Source organism: Rhinolophus ferrumequinum, chromosome 11 (assembly GCF_004115265.2).
Source record: "Rhinolophus ferrumequinum isolate MPI-CBG mRhiFer1 chromosome 11, mRhiFer1_v1.p, whole genome shotgun sequence".
Classification (NCBI taxonomy): domain Eukaryota; kingdom Metazoa; phylum Chordata; class Mammalia; order Chiroptera; family Rhinolophidae; genus Rhinolophus; species Rhinolophus ferrumequinum.
Window position 1 is genome coordinate 40,505,251 of NC_046294.1, and position 14,135 is coordinate 40,519,385.

General features: G+C 43.3%; 1 protein-coding gene across 10 annotated transcripts in view; it reads right to left on the reverse strand.

Moving 5' to 3' along the window:
• Window positions 1-2,286: 2,286 nt before the first annotated feature.
• The window catches only part of MICAL2 (microtubule associated monooxygenase, calponin and LIM domain containing 2), a 207,570-nt gene continuing 195,721 nt past the window's right edge, over window positions 2,287-14,135 (reverse strand). For 8 of the 10 annotated variants that reach the window (XM_033121332.1, XM_033121339.1, XM_033121337.1 and 5 more), the window contains 3 exons: window positions 10,749-10,851; window positions 6,593-6,666; window positions 2,287-3,484 (listed from right to left, as the gene is read on the reverse strand). In XM_033121332.1, the coding sequence (XP_032977223.1) occupies window positions 3,300-3,484; window positions 6,593-6,666; window positions 10,749-10,851 (362 nt within the window). In that variant the 3' untranslated portion in view covers window positions 2,287-3,299. The remainder of the gene's footprint in view (window positions 3,485-6,592; window positions 6,667-10,748; window positions 10,852-14,135) is intronic. The other 2 variants (XM_033121336.1, XM_033121334.1) reach the window with 1 other exon arrangement.

The window sequence follows — 14,135 nt, forward strand, 5'->3', positions numbered from 1 at the left end:
ATTTTTATTGCTGAAGAAGCACTGCAACGGTTGGGGATATAAGTCTTTATGCTTGGGATAAATGTGAAAATAGGTTGGGGCTTATAATAACAATAGTTCTTTATCTTTGTATTTATTTGGGAGTGGTACTTTGTGGAACAACAAACTTCTTTCTATATCCCAGCACCTAGCGCAGGGCTGCAGAACCCCATGGGTATTCCAAAAATGTTTATTAAACAGATAAATAAGTGGTTTGGGAGAACAAGCTTAAGAACTGTTCCCTGGGTCCAACTTTTGTAAAATTCTGAACTTATAACTATCATGAACCCTTGGGTTTAACTTAGAAGCTGTGTGAGACTACGAAATATGACCTGAGGCTGGGGCTTTCTGTCTGGGAGTCCTCAATTGTTCAGACTTCATCACAAGTGTTCTTTCATGAGACAATGAAGGCTCTGCCTGTTTTCATCATAATCCTACTCACGTTGTATACAAAGAAACTGTCTTTAAACATGTACAACATTATACATTTTGAGGGTCTTAGAACATTCTCTATTGTGAAGAAGGAATGGAATCATTTAAAATAGTTCAACAACCACAATATTTGTGTCCTTTGGAAGTGATCATTGAAATAGTTTTTATATAGTACTGGTAAAACGGAAAGCCGGTGTAAGTAGAAAGCTGTTAAGTATGAGGTTTATGTTTTAACTTGGCCAGATAAGACAGCCACAGAACACAGTCTTTGGAAGAGAAAGTAAACTAATTGCTTCTTTCAGCTATTAACGGAATACTAGGGCCAAGAACCACCTTCTTTGTTGGCCCTCTTGGGAGAATCTTCCTTTTAGATGGAAATAGAACAAATTAAAATAAGTGGCAATTAATTCTTTTGCACAATAACAACTCCGACCATGTTTCCCCGAAAATAAGACCTAACTGGAAAATAAGCCCCAGCATGATTTTTCAGGATGACATTCCCTGAACATAAGCCCTAATGCGTCTTTTGGAGCAAAAATTAATGTAAGACCCGATCTTATTTTCGGGGAAACACGGTACTACACAGTTGAGCATCATCTGTTAAATGTATGCAAGCATCCAGTAGTGCACTTTTGTATAACTGACAGAAAAAATGGGGCTTGAATATTTCTACATATTGTAGAATAAAAATTGAAGTTATACATCCCCGTCTTAAAATGAGTTAACATTCCTACACAGCTGTTGTCTTACCTCTAAATGCCCGATGGCTGAAAATATTTTGACTATCTCCATAAATCTAATACTATACAACACACTGTCCCAAGTATCTGGGGTATTTGTATATTAAATAGCTTATATACCAATATCTTAGTGATAATAGGTCTTCTCCAAATTATAACACAGAAAAACTGAATTATGAGGAAATCATGTTAGCAATTTCCACCAATCATACAAATAAAAATAGATAGCCATAAGTGGCACAGATTTCATAGATAAATAGATGATAGATAAATAGATAACTTGTACATATTTCCTAATAATACCATGCAGGCACTAAAAGACCTGATTCTGAAAGAAAAAGGAAGGGAAGGGAAGGGAAAGGAAGGGAGAGAGGGAGAGAGAGAAAAGAGAAGAAAGAAAGAAAGAAAGGAAGGAAGGAAGGAAGGAAGGAAGGAAGGAAGGAAGGAAGGAAGGAAGGAAGGAAGGAAGGAAGGAAGGAAGAAAAAGGGGAAAAAAACCTTACAACTTTAGGAACTTGATATCCCATAGAAAGCTTGCATTTTAATATCACTCAGAACATTGGCTGACTCCAGAAACCCAGTTACACTTCTAATTTCTGGCTTGTCAGCTGGCCAGTTCAACGTACATAGACAGCATCTTAGACGGAAATAGTTCATGGGCAAACTTATATTGAGGAAAATTAGTCCTCCGGTCAGAGCCCACTGTTGCAAAGCACCTTTTTTTTCACTGACACATTTAAACACTTGCAGAAATGAGATAGGCCAAACACACAACAAAGGCGTTCTTCAGCCTGTCTCTTGCCAATGACAGACTGAATCTTCAAAGAATCCCATTGAGGGAAGAAAACAATCACTTTATGACAACAGATCATCATTTTGAAATCTTGTCTTTGATTCCGTATGAACCAGCAAAATGTCCCAGAAATCCCATGTCAGTGCACAAACTCCATCTCCCAGCTTTCTTTGCCTTTCGAAAAAATGTCATAACAAAGCCATGACCCATTGGTAAAGAGGGTCACGGCACTCAACTTCCCCTTGAAGTCAGACGTGGTTTTGTCCTTGTCCCACAGGGCTCCTGGGGCAAGGAGATTGTAGAGTCTCAGAGGCACTTCTCTGTTTGGACCTAAGAAGACCACCATTGGGAGGTATACTTGCCTTGGGTCACTAGTGAGTTTTTAGTAGCAGCACCAACCTCACCCATATTTTATCAACACATGAGTTTCCCTTTTTGCCATTACCAACAGTTATAAAAAAAGCACTTCAAAATTATTCGTTTTCTAAAAACGCCTTCCAGTATGTTCCAGGGGCTATAGGACAGTGCTCTGAGAATAAAAAAAGCTTTTCTACGCCAACAAAAGCTTTTCCCCTTAGTTTTGGGGAAAACTAAGGATCCTGCCGGTATGAAGTTAAGGTTTTATTTCCTTTTTTCTTTCTTTCTAAAAATAAAATTAAGGCTCCAATGTTCTATTAGACTCTCATTGCATATGTATATTATATTAAGGCTTATAAATACACCTGGTAAATTAAATTCACCCTGGATTGAATTAACACCTGCTATATGAGTTATTTGCTTTCTGTAATCAGTAATCTCGAGGTTTCTCCTCTTTCTCTAGAAACACAATTTAAATATTAACCTAATCTTTAAACTGCTGCTGCTTCCTTCTGACATTTGGAAACCACTCATCCATGCAAAAAAGGCAAATATGGATATATTAATGAAAAGGCAGCTTCTTTAAAATCTTAAGATGTGTAACTCAATGAATTGGGAAGACAAATGCTAAAAGCAGCAGGAAAGTCAATCTCCGTGTCACTTTCTAGGGAAAACAATGCTGATCCTCTGCCAAGTCACCTCCAATCAGAGAGACCTGCTGAATTTGACTGCCAATTTCAAAAGCGTCTTTGTATTTTCTTCATTATAACCTCTGGAAGGATCTGGGGAAGCTGGAGCACATATGACAGAATTTTAATTTTTAAAAACATATTGCAGTAGTGTATAACTTAAGTTGAGGGTATAACAAATCCTGCAAAAGGAACTAGGAGTGTGTGAGGTGTGCTTGGCCGGATCCGGTCTTCGGCTTCCTTCAAGGGAGGGGGGACCCCTGGGCCTGTTCACGTCCTGCTCAGCTGATAGCCCCTGGAGAATATGAAGCTTTCAAAGTGCTGGTCTTCAGCCTTTTCTTTTATGCGTTGTTCCTCTAAGGAATTCACGAGTTTGTCCCTCTGCTCAATCACTTGCATCATCTCGTTGAATATTTCTCGCTCCTCATTTAGATCTTTCTCATCTTTCTGGCTCTCTGGAAAAAAAAGAAAGAAAGAAAAACACTGGCCATCAGGTAAGATTTGGCCCCAGGAGAACTCTGAACCTGGGCATTCTTGATTGTTCTGGACTTGTTCTGCCCTTTAATTTCCACAGAGAAAACAAGGAAATGAATGGAACACCTGCTTCAATGCCACAGATTAGAAAGGTGGGTGCTTTGTGCTACAGTCAGCTCAGTTTCCGTCTTGAGAATATATAGTGACAGGGGAGAACCCCTTTGTGAGAAAAAGAAGTTAATACCAGCCAAGCCCTACCAAGTCCTCCAACCTCCCCTCCCCCACAAAAAACAAACAAACAAAAAACCTCATGAAACAAGACAAAAGCTGTTTTTCCTAAACATATCTGAGCTACAGCAAGAAAAGTTTCTAAGTAAACTGTCTGCATCAATGGCTACTATTGCCATGATGAGAATACTGTCTTCATTTGTAGTTAATGACACATTGTAGCCCTTTGGATAGAGACCAGGCAGAAGCAGAGTGAGGCTATGGCGGGCCAGTTGGAGGACATTTCCAGAGACTATACTTTTCAGTTGTGCCTTTCAGAGTATGTGGCCTTCTTCCTAAATAGCGCGAGGTATCCAATTGCCTGGGGTGCTAAGATTGTTATAAAAGCTAGGGAAAGAGAAAGAAACAGCTACTGCAATGATGACTTTTTGACATTCAAATAGGATTTTAAAGCCAGATTTCTGTCTCGTCAACCAGATTATTGCCTTAGAAGAGGACTCATAAGTTCAGAGGAAAGCTAGAGAGCCCCTTCCATTTAACACACGGGGGGCGGGGTGGTGAGCTCCATCCCTCGGAGAGAAGGTGCCCCTGAGTCATGTCAGGCTAAGTCCTATGACAACAGAAATAAAACGGCATCATTCCCTTTGCACCTTATGTTTTATGGGAGGGTGAGAGCCTGCCTATGCTCGTCTCTCCATCCTGGGCCTTAGAAGACCTCATGGTGGCAGGAAAGGTCCTATCATTTGATGGGGACATTGGAGGCCCAAGAACTCTCACCCTGCTCCTTTATCAGAAGACTGGGAAGAAGCCAGCTGCAAGGGCATCCTGTGTGTAAACATGGGGTAGGACTCTGGTTGGGCATTGAAGTAGGGAGTGAAGGTGGCCCCCCAGATCTCCATCTGCTCTGTATGGCATGGGTGGAGCCCAGAAGTGTCACTTGTCCCAGAACTGCCAAATGTAGCTGGCCAGTGGGCCTGCCCTGAGGTTCCCCCGTGATGAGGAGTGAAGTGGCCCCCCCAGTGGAGACTGTATTGTAGAATGCCTGGCCAAGCAGAATGGAGGACGTGCTGAGGAGAGTCTGAGTGGGGCAGGGAACATTACCAGGCTCCAAGCAGGTTGAGAGAATGGCAGGCTGTGGATTACCCCAGCCACACACCTTAGCTGCAAATGCCAGCAGAGAGAGTGGCAGCCTGACGACAGGAGACAGCTGTGTGGGGACTCAATGAATCAGTGCAACCCACTTAGATTCCTAATGCCGAAGTCACATAAACCTGCCTCCTACCATTACCTGGCAGTCAGCTTAGGGAGAAAAGCAGAAGAAAGGAGTGGCCACCTGCAAGACTGAACATTTTCATCCCAAAGAGACCAAGCATCTCCCTCAGGGACTGTTTAAAATATTGCATCAGACTAAGTTTACCAGAGAGGGATAAATAAAGGGTTTTTTTTTGTTTGTTTGTTTTTTGCTAATTAGTGGGATGAAGCTTTTGTGGAAGATGAGCTCAGTTACAGACAAGATGAAGAAGTTACTTCTTTTTTTTTTTTTTTTTGTATACCTGAGAGAAGTGAGAAAATGTATGACCATCACTTCTTAGTAAGAATTTTTTAAACAAAGAATCGAAGGTGGCTGATAGAGTCTTGGTATTTATTTCATTACCTAGAAACAGAGCTAATTAAAAATGTTATCAGATGTGTAAATCAAATATTAGTTTATATACTATGGTTTATTAATTTAGGTATATTGCAGTGTTGGTGATACTTATTTGATAATCAACAGAGAAAAAATTTTAAATTCCTCTGTTAATTTGGCTTGTCATTGTTGGACCCATCTGAGCCCCTTCCAACAAATAAAAGAAGATGTTTACCACTTTCATCTGTCCTGTGTAGTGCAGCCCTATAAGGATTTTGTTAGAAATAGAATTCTGTTGCTCTAAAGAAACAGTTTACAAATCACTACTATACACGGGAAAAAACAGGAGACCCTGAGTATGTGGTGATCTGTTCTTTACCTTGGGCATGCTTTTGAATTTCTCAGACTTCATTTTCTAATCTGTAAAATGGGGATGAAATGACCTAAATAAAAATATTCATGATGATGATGTCTAATATTGACTAAGAGCTTGCCCTGTACCAGGCAGCCCCATAGGTAGGTGCAATGTTTGGTCCATGAGGTATAAAGAAATTATTGAACATATCCTTTTAGACCTAGGTCTTAGTGTGAGAAAGCCAGGCAGGGATCTGGCCTCACAAACACACAGACACAAAACAGTGAATATAATATGCTTAGCTGGCTGGAGCCAATGAATGTATAAATCAGTATATCGTTTCAATTGAGTTTATTTCAATTCTCTGTCCTTTATGGTGAAAATAGTCTTCTCACATGTGATGCCCTGGCCCCCCACCCATGCTGGGAAGGATGTCTCCTTTACCATCTCCTCTGCCATTACCTCTCCCAGAGCACTTGAGCCGTGGCCCTCATCTCACTGTGCGACAATTACTCACCTGGGTGTTGGTCTACATAGTGAGACCATAGGGCAGAGTTGATCTCCATAAGCCAGAGCCACACTAGATTCTCCCCGAATATTTGTTAAACGAATGTATGGATGGGAGAACGAACGCATGAATAATTTTGTTCCCATTAGCACTTGGGATGGAGCGAAGTTCTGCTCTCACAGTCCAAGTGAACAAAGCTACATGGGGACCTGCTGAGTTGGTAGTGGGAGAAGGAAAGCTGGCTTTGGGCTCCACCTTGACCCCCAGGCAGGAAGGGCACTCTGCTCTGCGATTTGCAGCGTGCTCTCCTCAAGTGTTTTTCTGGGGAAAACTGTCTTTAACAAGGACCCAAAACATATCACCATACTCACCCTCTTTGAGCATTTTCTCTCTTAATTTCTGCTCCAGTCTGCTTTGGTGATCTTCTAATTCTAATTCTTGGGCCCTGGGGGGTGAGAAAATGTTCAAACTTTGTAAATACTAGAGATTTGTGTGACACCTTAGTAAATAAACCCACTGACAGTAGCTACTGCTTTCTTTTTTCTTTATTATTAGGTCAGTGCAAAAGTAATTGCGGTTTTTGCAATTATTGTTAACCTTTTAAACCGCAATTACTTTTGCACCAATCTAATAAAACTGGGTTCTTGGAATATCTCTAAACTGCAAGCTTTGCTGCTGCTGGGGTCATTGATGGTGCCGAGAAGTGCTGCGGAGACATGCTGAACTCAAGAGATGATGGAGAGCAGCTGAAGATTGTGATGCAAACTCCGTAGGATTTTGGAAAGCCACTCGGGCTACCCTGTAGAGATGGATCATGAAGAAATGACTAGAATAGTCCAGGGGGGAAGCAACCACAATCTGGAACTCGTCTCTCTTTGGGGAGGTGGGCGGGGGGAAGGCAACATGATTTTAGCTCCTCTAACCACTCCCAAATCTCTGATTGTGGTGGACAAGAAAACACGAAGGCAGAAACAGGAGTGGGACGTTTTGTCTAGGTGGAGGCAATCCCACGCAGACCACTCTCTGGTTGTCGGAGCTGTGGAAAGGAGAGTCCGTGGGGCTTTGGAGTAGCCAAGCAATAGTGGTGGGCATTCATTGTTCCCACTGATCAGAGCAGCAACATCAAGAAATGAACTTAGTCCTCGGTGAAGATCAATTTGGAACTTTCTGACCTTTCCAGGCCTAGGGATATCCCATGTGACTCACAGAGAGTGTGTAAGCTCCCCACGTGCTAGGCCGTGGCATGAGGTGGAGGTCCCCTAACCTTTGGGAATGCAGCTCTGGAGTTCTCAGGAGCAATGAGGACCACAGACAGCTGGCAGGGAGCCAGAGGTGACAGGAAGTCGTGTGATCCCTAAAAGCGAGACTCGAAAGAAAGAAAAGTTTAAAGACGTAAGTTTGGGAATGCCTACATTTAGAAGCCAAGCAAACGCAGTGAGGCCACAAGCCTTCTTTGCCTGGAAGAAACAGGCAAAAGGTTGGAAGGATCAAATAAGAAATGCAGCATGACAGAAACCAAGAGGGGACATTTTTGAGAGAGAAGAGGGAGATCCAGCGCGTTCACTGCTACAGAGACATTGAAGAGGGTGAGGACTAAGGCTCAGTCTCTGGCTCTGACATGGTGGGGACTTTTCTTCCAGCCCCATCCGCAGCCTGCATGTGCATCTGCTATTGTCTCGGGGTCACTTTGCTATACCCCGTTGTTGCTGTCATTATTGTTACTGCATCTACTACTACTTGGGGCACGGTCCCGCCTTGTTCAATATTCTACCTTTTGCTATGAACACTGAACTTCTCTTGGCCCAATGTGGTAGCCAATGGAGTTGAGCCAGTCATATCTTCCTTTAAGATTGAACTTTCTTAAAGGAGGGTAATGAGCTGACTGGGGCTGCAGAAGTTATTCCATGTCATGCTGAGCCCACACTGTTCCCATGCAGGTCCCAGCCAATGACTGAGTTCAGTGGCAGTGCTACAGCTGGGCCATTCCTGCCCAACTCTGATCTCTTTTGCTGGGCAGTCTTTGCTCTGCTGTGCCCACTGGCCTGGCTGAGACTGTCTCAGGGTTGCACTGCCGTCTGAGCCTCCTCCTGCCCAATTCTCCTTCCTTTCCCCTCTCCTTTCGCAGGTATCAGGACTGTAGTGTGATTTGCAGATTTCCCTCTTACTGCTGCATTTCCCTTTCAACCTTCACAAGCGTTTCCCCCAATATATCTCTTGTACTTCTAATTCTGTCTTGGCATCTGCTTCCCAAAGAATTTGGGTAGACATTTCTCTTGTTCATTCAGATCTTTTTCCACACTAAAACCTGTCCTTTAACAGAGCTCCTACCTCCCTTTGTCTAGCTCACATGCCTGAATTCTTCTCTTTGGCCTCTTGTAGAGAAGAAAAGTCCCTCGGCAGTGCATGGGCTGCGGAAGCCCGAGTCCCTGAGCAGCCGCCAACACCTCCCTGACTCCCCCAGGTGGACCCCACGCACTGACTGCTCCTGCTGCAAACCTCCATGGCGCTCTTGCCATGTTTTCTTATGACTGTCATGCTATGTGTTTATATATCTGTCTCTCCTGAAACCATGAAATCCTAGAAGATAGGGACTGTGGCCTTTTTTCATTGTTATTTCCACAGTACCCAGCACAGCTCCTGGCACATAGAATATGCTTGATACATTGTTGTTGAATGAACTTCATGATTCAGACCTGACCCACAGCAGACGGTATGGCTGTGTAAAAAGGGCTTTGTGGTCAGGTGGCCATGAACAAATTACATAGTTGTTCTGACTCTCAGTATATGCATCAACTTGAAAAACAGTGATAGAAAAAGAATAACTACAGATGAACCTCTTTTCCCCATTTCTGGCATTTTCTTCCATGTCAGTGGACGTCAATGCATATAACCCCTGGCCATTTCCTTAGGCCCTATTCTCACCCACTCTCACCCCAGGGGAGGTAAATTTGGGAGGAACAGGCTAGGTGAACATCAGCTACATCTCCTGGGATCAGCCTGTCTGCAGGAAACATGTGTTCTTGACTACTCTGAGCCTTGCCCTAGGTCTAGGGCAAGCGTTCTCAATCTTGACACTACTGACATTTTAGGCTGGATAATTCTTAGTTGGTAGGGAGAGATGGGGTATCCTGTACATCGTAGAATGTTTAGTAGCACCCTTGGCCTCTACTCACTAAATACCAGTAGCACCTGCTAGTTGTGACAACCAAAAATGTCTCCAGACATTGCCAAATATCCTGGGGGATGTCATGGATTGACATCGGATGAATAGTGACCCCCCCCCAAATATATGTCCATATTCTAAACACTGAAATTTGTGACTGTGACATTATTTGAAAAAAGGTCTTTGTGGACGTAATTAAGTTCAGGACCTTGAGATGAGAACATCCTGGTTATCTCAGTGGACACTAAACCCAGTGGCAAATATCCTTATAAAAGAAGAGGAAAAGACACAGACACACAGAGGAGGCCATGTGAAGGCAGAGGCAAAGACTGGAGTGATGCAGCCACAAGCCACGGGATGCCGGGAGCCACCAGAAGACAGAAGAGGCGAGGGAGGCTTCTCCCCTGGCGTCTGCAGCTGGAGCATGGCCCTCCTGACATCCTGATGCAGATGTCTGTCTTCCAGAACTGGAAGAGACTACATTTCTGTTGTTTTAAGGCACCCAGCTTGTAATTTGTTACTCCAGGAAAAGAAGATAGTTAGCAAACACCCAGACTCTCATATTTAGCCAAGCAATTATCAGTAATAAAGGCAAACTTTTGATTTTCCTGTTGATGTGGTTGTCTTTTTTCTCACCTGGTTCAGAACCCAGCTAGGGGAGAGGAATAGACTGTATCACACTTCCAAGACCCCCAAAAATGTCTTTCAGGATTGGGGTGAAAATGAAGTGAGACAGCTGAAGTGAAAGCACCCAGTACAACTTATGGCTCTTAGTTGCTTTATACGAAATGTTACTTTCTTTCCCTCTAGAACGGTGACAGGTATGGTGACCTTCAACTTTTTCAGACCGTGTTGAGATCCATCTCGACTTTCTGATTTCCAAATCAGGCTGCTCCCCTCATTCAGAGGGAACATCCAGACAGAGCTCAGTCCTTCAATCCGTTAAAGCCACAAAGAAGTGCCCGGGCAGCTCTCGCCAAGCAAGCCTTTTCCATGGTTTACACTCAGAGGCCAGACACATGCTTCCCTATCGCAGGTGTGTGACCTCAGGTGGTTCTCCCCCCTCCCCCGGTCTGGGTGACAAGGATGGACTGAAAATACATTATCCAAATACCCTCCAGCTCCAGACCCATTACCTGAAATCTATTTTAGACATAGGACTCCATAGAACAGACAACTGAAAATTCTCTGCTCTAACGCCAGCATGATATGCAAGACATCAAATATCAGTTTGCCTCAATCACAATTCTGTATGCATAAGGAGAAAAAATCCTGGGAGCGCAACCTAGGAGGGGGAGCCATCCCACTCCCGACACCCCCCCCCCATGATTTTAGGACTCGCTGTTATCTGTTGCCTTACTTACATGATCAGTAGCTCCGACTCATATCGCATTAATTTATTCTTCTCCAGAACCAGCTTAAACCATTCCTGCAAAAGCTGTGCTTCATCCTGTGTGCCTGAATCTGCTTAAGAAATCAACGGCAAATGGGTTAGATTGGCGTTTCTCGCCACATGATCAAACTGCTTTGGAGCTACTTTAGCGGACAATGTTTGTAGCGAAAAGGGCTCAGCAGGCAGCGGCCCCATAACAGCCTGTTGATGCCCATTTGTCATGGGCGTGACAAATAAAACCCACCGGTGTACGCTCTGGGGGAGGTCCCCTGGGACATTTAGGGCATGAATACTTCAGTTCCAAAGTCATATACCCTTGATAATGTTCTGGCACAAATGACCCTTCTCCTGCCTACTTGTATGTTCTCCATAAACCTTCTGTGTTTGGGCATCACATCCTTCGCCAAAGAAAACCCTAATACCCATGCTGGTTACTCTCTCCTTCTCCTCCTTTTCCTCCCCCAAATCAAATGCTTACCGAGTGCCCAGGTGGGGTGAGGCTCTCTTCATGTGGCAGAGAAGCTGCCACATTTGGTCATAAAGGAGTGTTGATTGGCATTTTGATTTTTTTGCAAAAAGAAAAGGCAAATGATGGGGAAATGTTATTAGCTTTGAGACTCATAGGGAGGAAGTCATATCCATATATTCTTGTAACTTAGATTTAGACCTTTATTAAACAGAAGAATAGGATATTCAATGTTAGATGCTAAATATCGAGATACTAAAATGTTAAAGTCTGGATATATTTGAGAAGTAGCAACATTGAGATGGCTTTCTAGTATTTCACCCTGAAATGAGAACACAAGCAAAGCTTATAGCCATTCTAGAAGGATTTATACTGGAGGGTCCTGTAGGCAGAGGGGGAAACAATGCTGACAGAAGATACGTGTGACTTTGGGCAAGTTGTTTGACCTCTTGGAGGCTCTGCTTCTTGGTCAAACTAAGCAATAAGACACACAGGTAATAAGCATAATGGGTTATTGTTTATTATGTAATTGTTACGTGCCAGTCAATGGGCTATGTGCCTTATACGCAGCATCTCATTTAATCCTCACAACAGACTCACCGGTAAGTTCCCATATTATCACCACTTGACAGGTGAAGAAATAGAGGTTTAAAAGATTAACTTGCTTAAGCTTACAGGAAGTGGCAGAGCCAGGGCTTCAACTCAAGCGAGCCTTATCCTAAGCCTGTGCTTTTCACCGCTTGTGTAGCATTCCCTCCTGTCTCCTTCCCTCTCTCTCCCTCTCCTTCTCAGAGGCGTGTAAAGTAAATAACGCCTCTAGCACATTTTGTTGCACATAGCAAATCGTCCATAAAAGAGAGTTCCCTTTTCTCCCTGTCTCCCTGACCACCTTTTTATTGATAAGGAAAATAGGGTCCACAGAGATTTATATGCAATGTCCCAAATTACATATTTAATGTTCAAACTATTGCTACAGTGCAGATCTTAACTTCTGTTGAATTCATTCATTCATTCATTCATTCAACAGCACCTATTTATGAAATAGGTGTTGGGTACTCCTTTAGGTACTGGAGATATAGTGATAGATAATGCTACAAATCAGAAGAAATTTGGAGATAGTGAGGCATACTACCCACTAAAAAGGGTATTTATTGTTAGATAATCTTTTGGATGAGATGAACCCAAAGAGCTAGAATAAAACAGAACATTAGAAAACTGTTACCACAAGAAAGCAGCCAAAAGGACTCTGGGAATACAAAGGGAGTGTTTTCCTGGTCAGGGCGTTAGGTTGGGCTTCCCAAGGGAGGTGGTGTTTGCACTGGGACATTGAAGAATGGATAACACTCTGAGAGGAAATAATGAGGATGAGAGAAGACTTATTCAAGAAGAGGGAATAAATGAGCAAAGATGAGGGAATGGGCCAGAAGGTGGTGGAGACAGAGCTTGGGAAGAGCAAAGGGGGTATAGCGGGGTGGGGATGTATGGCGATCTCAGCACAGAGGTCCCTGAACATCCTGCTAAGGCTCATGTGCTTTATGCTATAGAATACAAAGGGACACTAAAGGGGGTTGAGTGGGAGAGTGATATGTGGAGTTTCATAAAGGAAGGATTAAAGGGAGAAAGGAAGGAGGGAAATGAGTGTGCTGTTATTCTTTCTTAGGTTTCTAGAATGAATGAATCAAAGAAAGATTGAACGAACGAACGCACTTATAAGCCTGTTGAGACTAACATCTTTGTGGTGCTGAAGGACAGGGATGAATAAACATTGGTTCTCGCTCTTCAGGAAACTGGGAGCTTGCAGTCCAGTGGGGGAAACCAACACTACATGGCCAAATAGAATACAATGCACCCCCTTGCTATGCAACACAGAAGAAAAGCAACTAATCTCGGGTGGAGGAAGTGGGGACGAGCCTCAGAGAGGAGACAGCAGGTGAGCTCGTTCTAAATGGACGAGTAAGAGTTTTCCAGGGAGAGGAAGTGAAGAACAAGGAATCCCAGGGCATTCGTTGTTGAATAAGAGAATGAAGTATATAGACTAGGGATCATATATGACACAGAAGGGAAGAGCATATACTTTGAATTCAGATCTGGGATCAAACTTCCATCCTTTACCTACCACTACTATGTGGGGGCTTGAGCATTTCACCTCCCTGAAGCTCAGTCTCCTCATCTTTATGAAGGTGCAGTGGGACCGTGCACGCAAAGACCTGAACCCAGCCCTGGCACATAGTATAAGCTCAATGCTTGGTAATTGTCATAGGGGCACAGAGGGATTCCCGGTACCTCCCTCCCCTTCAGCCTCCCACTCCTTCCATTGATGGCAGAATTCCCTGCCGCCTAAGACGCCCACTGCAGGGCTGTGTACTCAAAGTATTGAAAACTTCTCTCTGGAGGAAAATAGAGAACACATCTATGTATTTTACATGAAAGACATTCAGACATTTTAAGACAGGTCTCATGATCCACTGAAGTGTTCTTTTTTCAGAGTCAGCACCTCCAGGTTATTTATCACTTTGTCATAAAAGGGCTGCCCACCTCTGCTTGCCCTCTAATTTCCCAGGATACTGGAAAATGCAGAATCAAAATATCAACAGCCCAGAGTAGCGAGACCCTGTCACACCTTCACCCTGCACCCTGGGATTGCAGAATTCTTTTTAGCAGCCATGTCTTCAATGGGCTCTTACTAACTTGCCAACAAATATAGTCTTTCCACACCAGTGGTGGTAAAGTCTGAGGACTTCCTGTTTTATGTATGCAACTGATCATTTTATTAACCTAATTCAAGACTTTATGTGCTACTTGTTAAATATCATCTTGTTTATTTTGTTCTATCGGGGGAAATCTTGTGAGTATTTTATCCATCTGACACATTTCTCCTAGGTTTGGGATTTC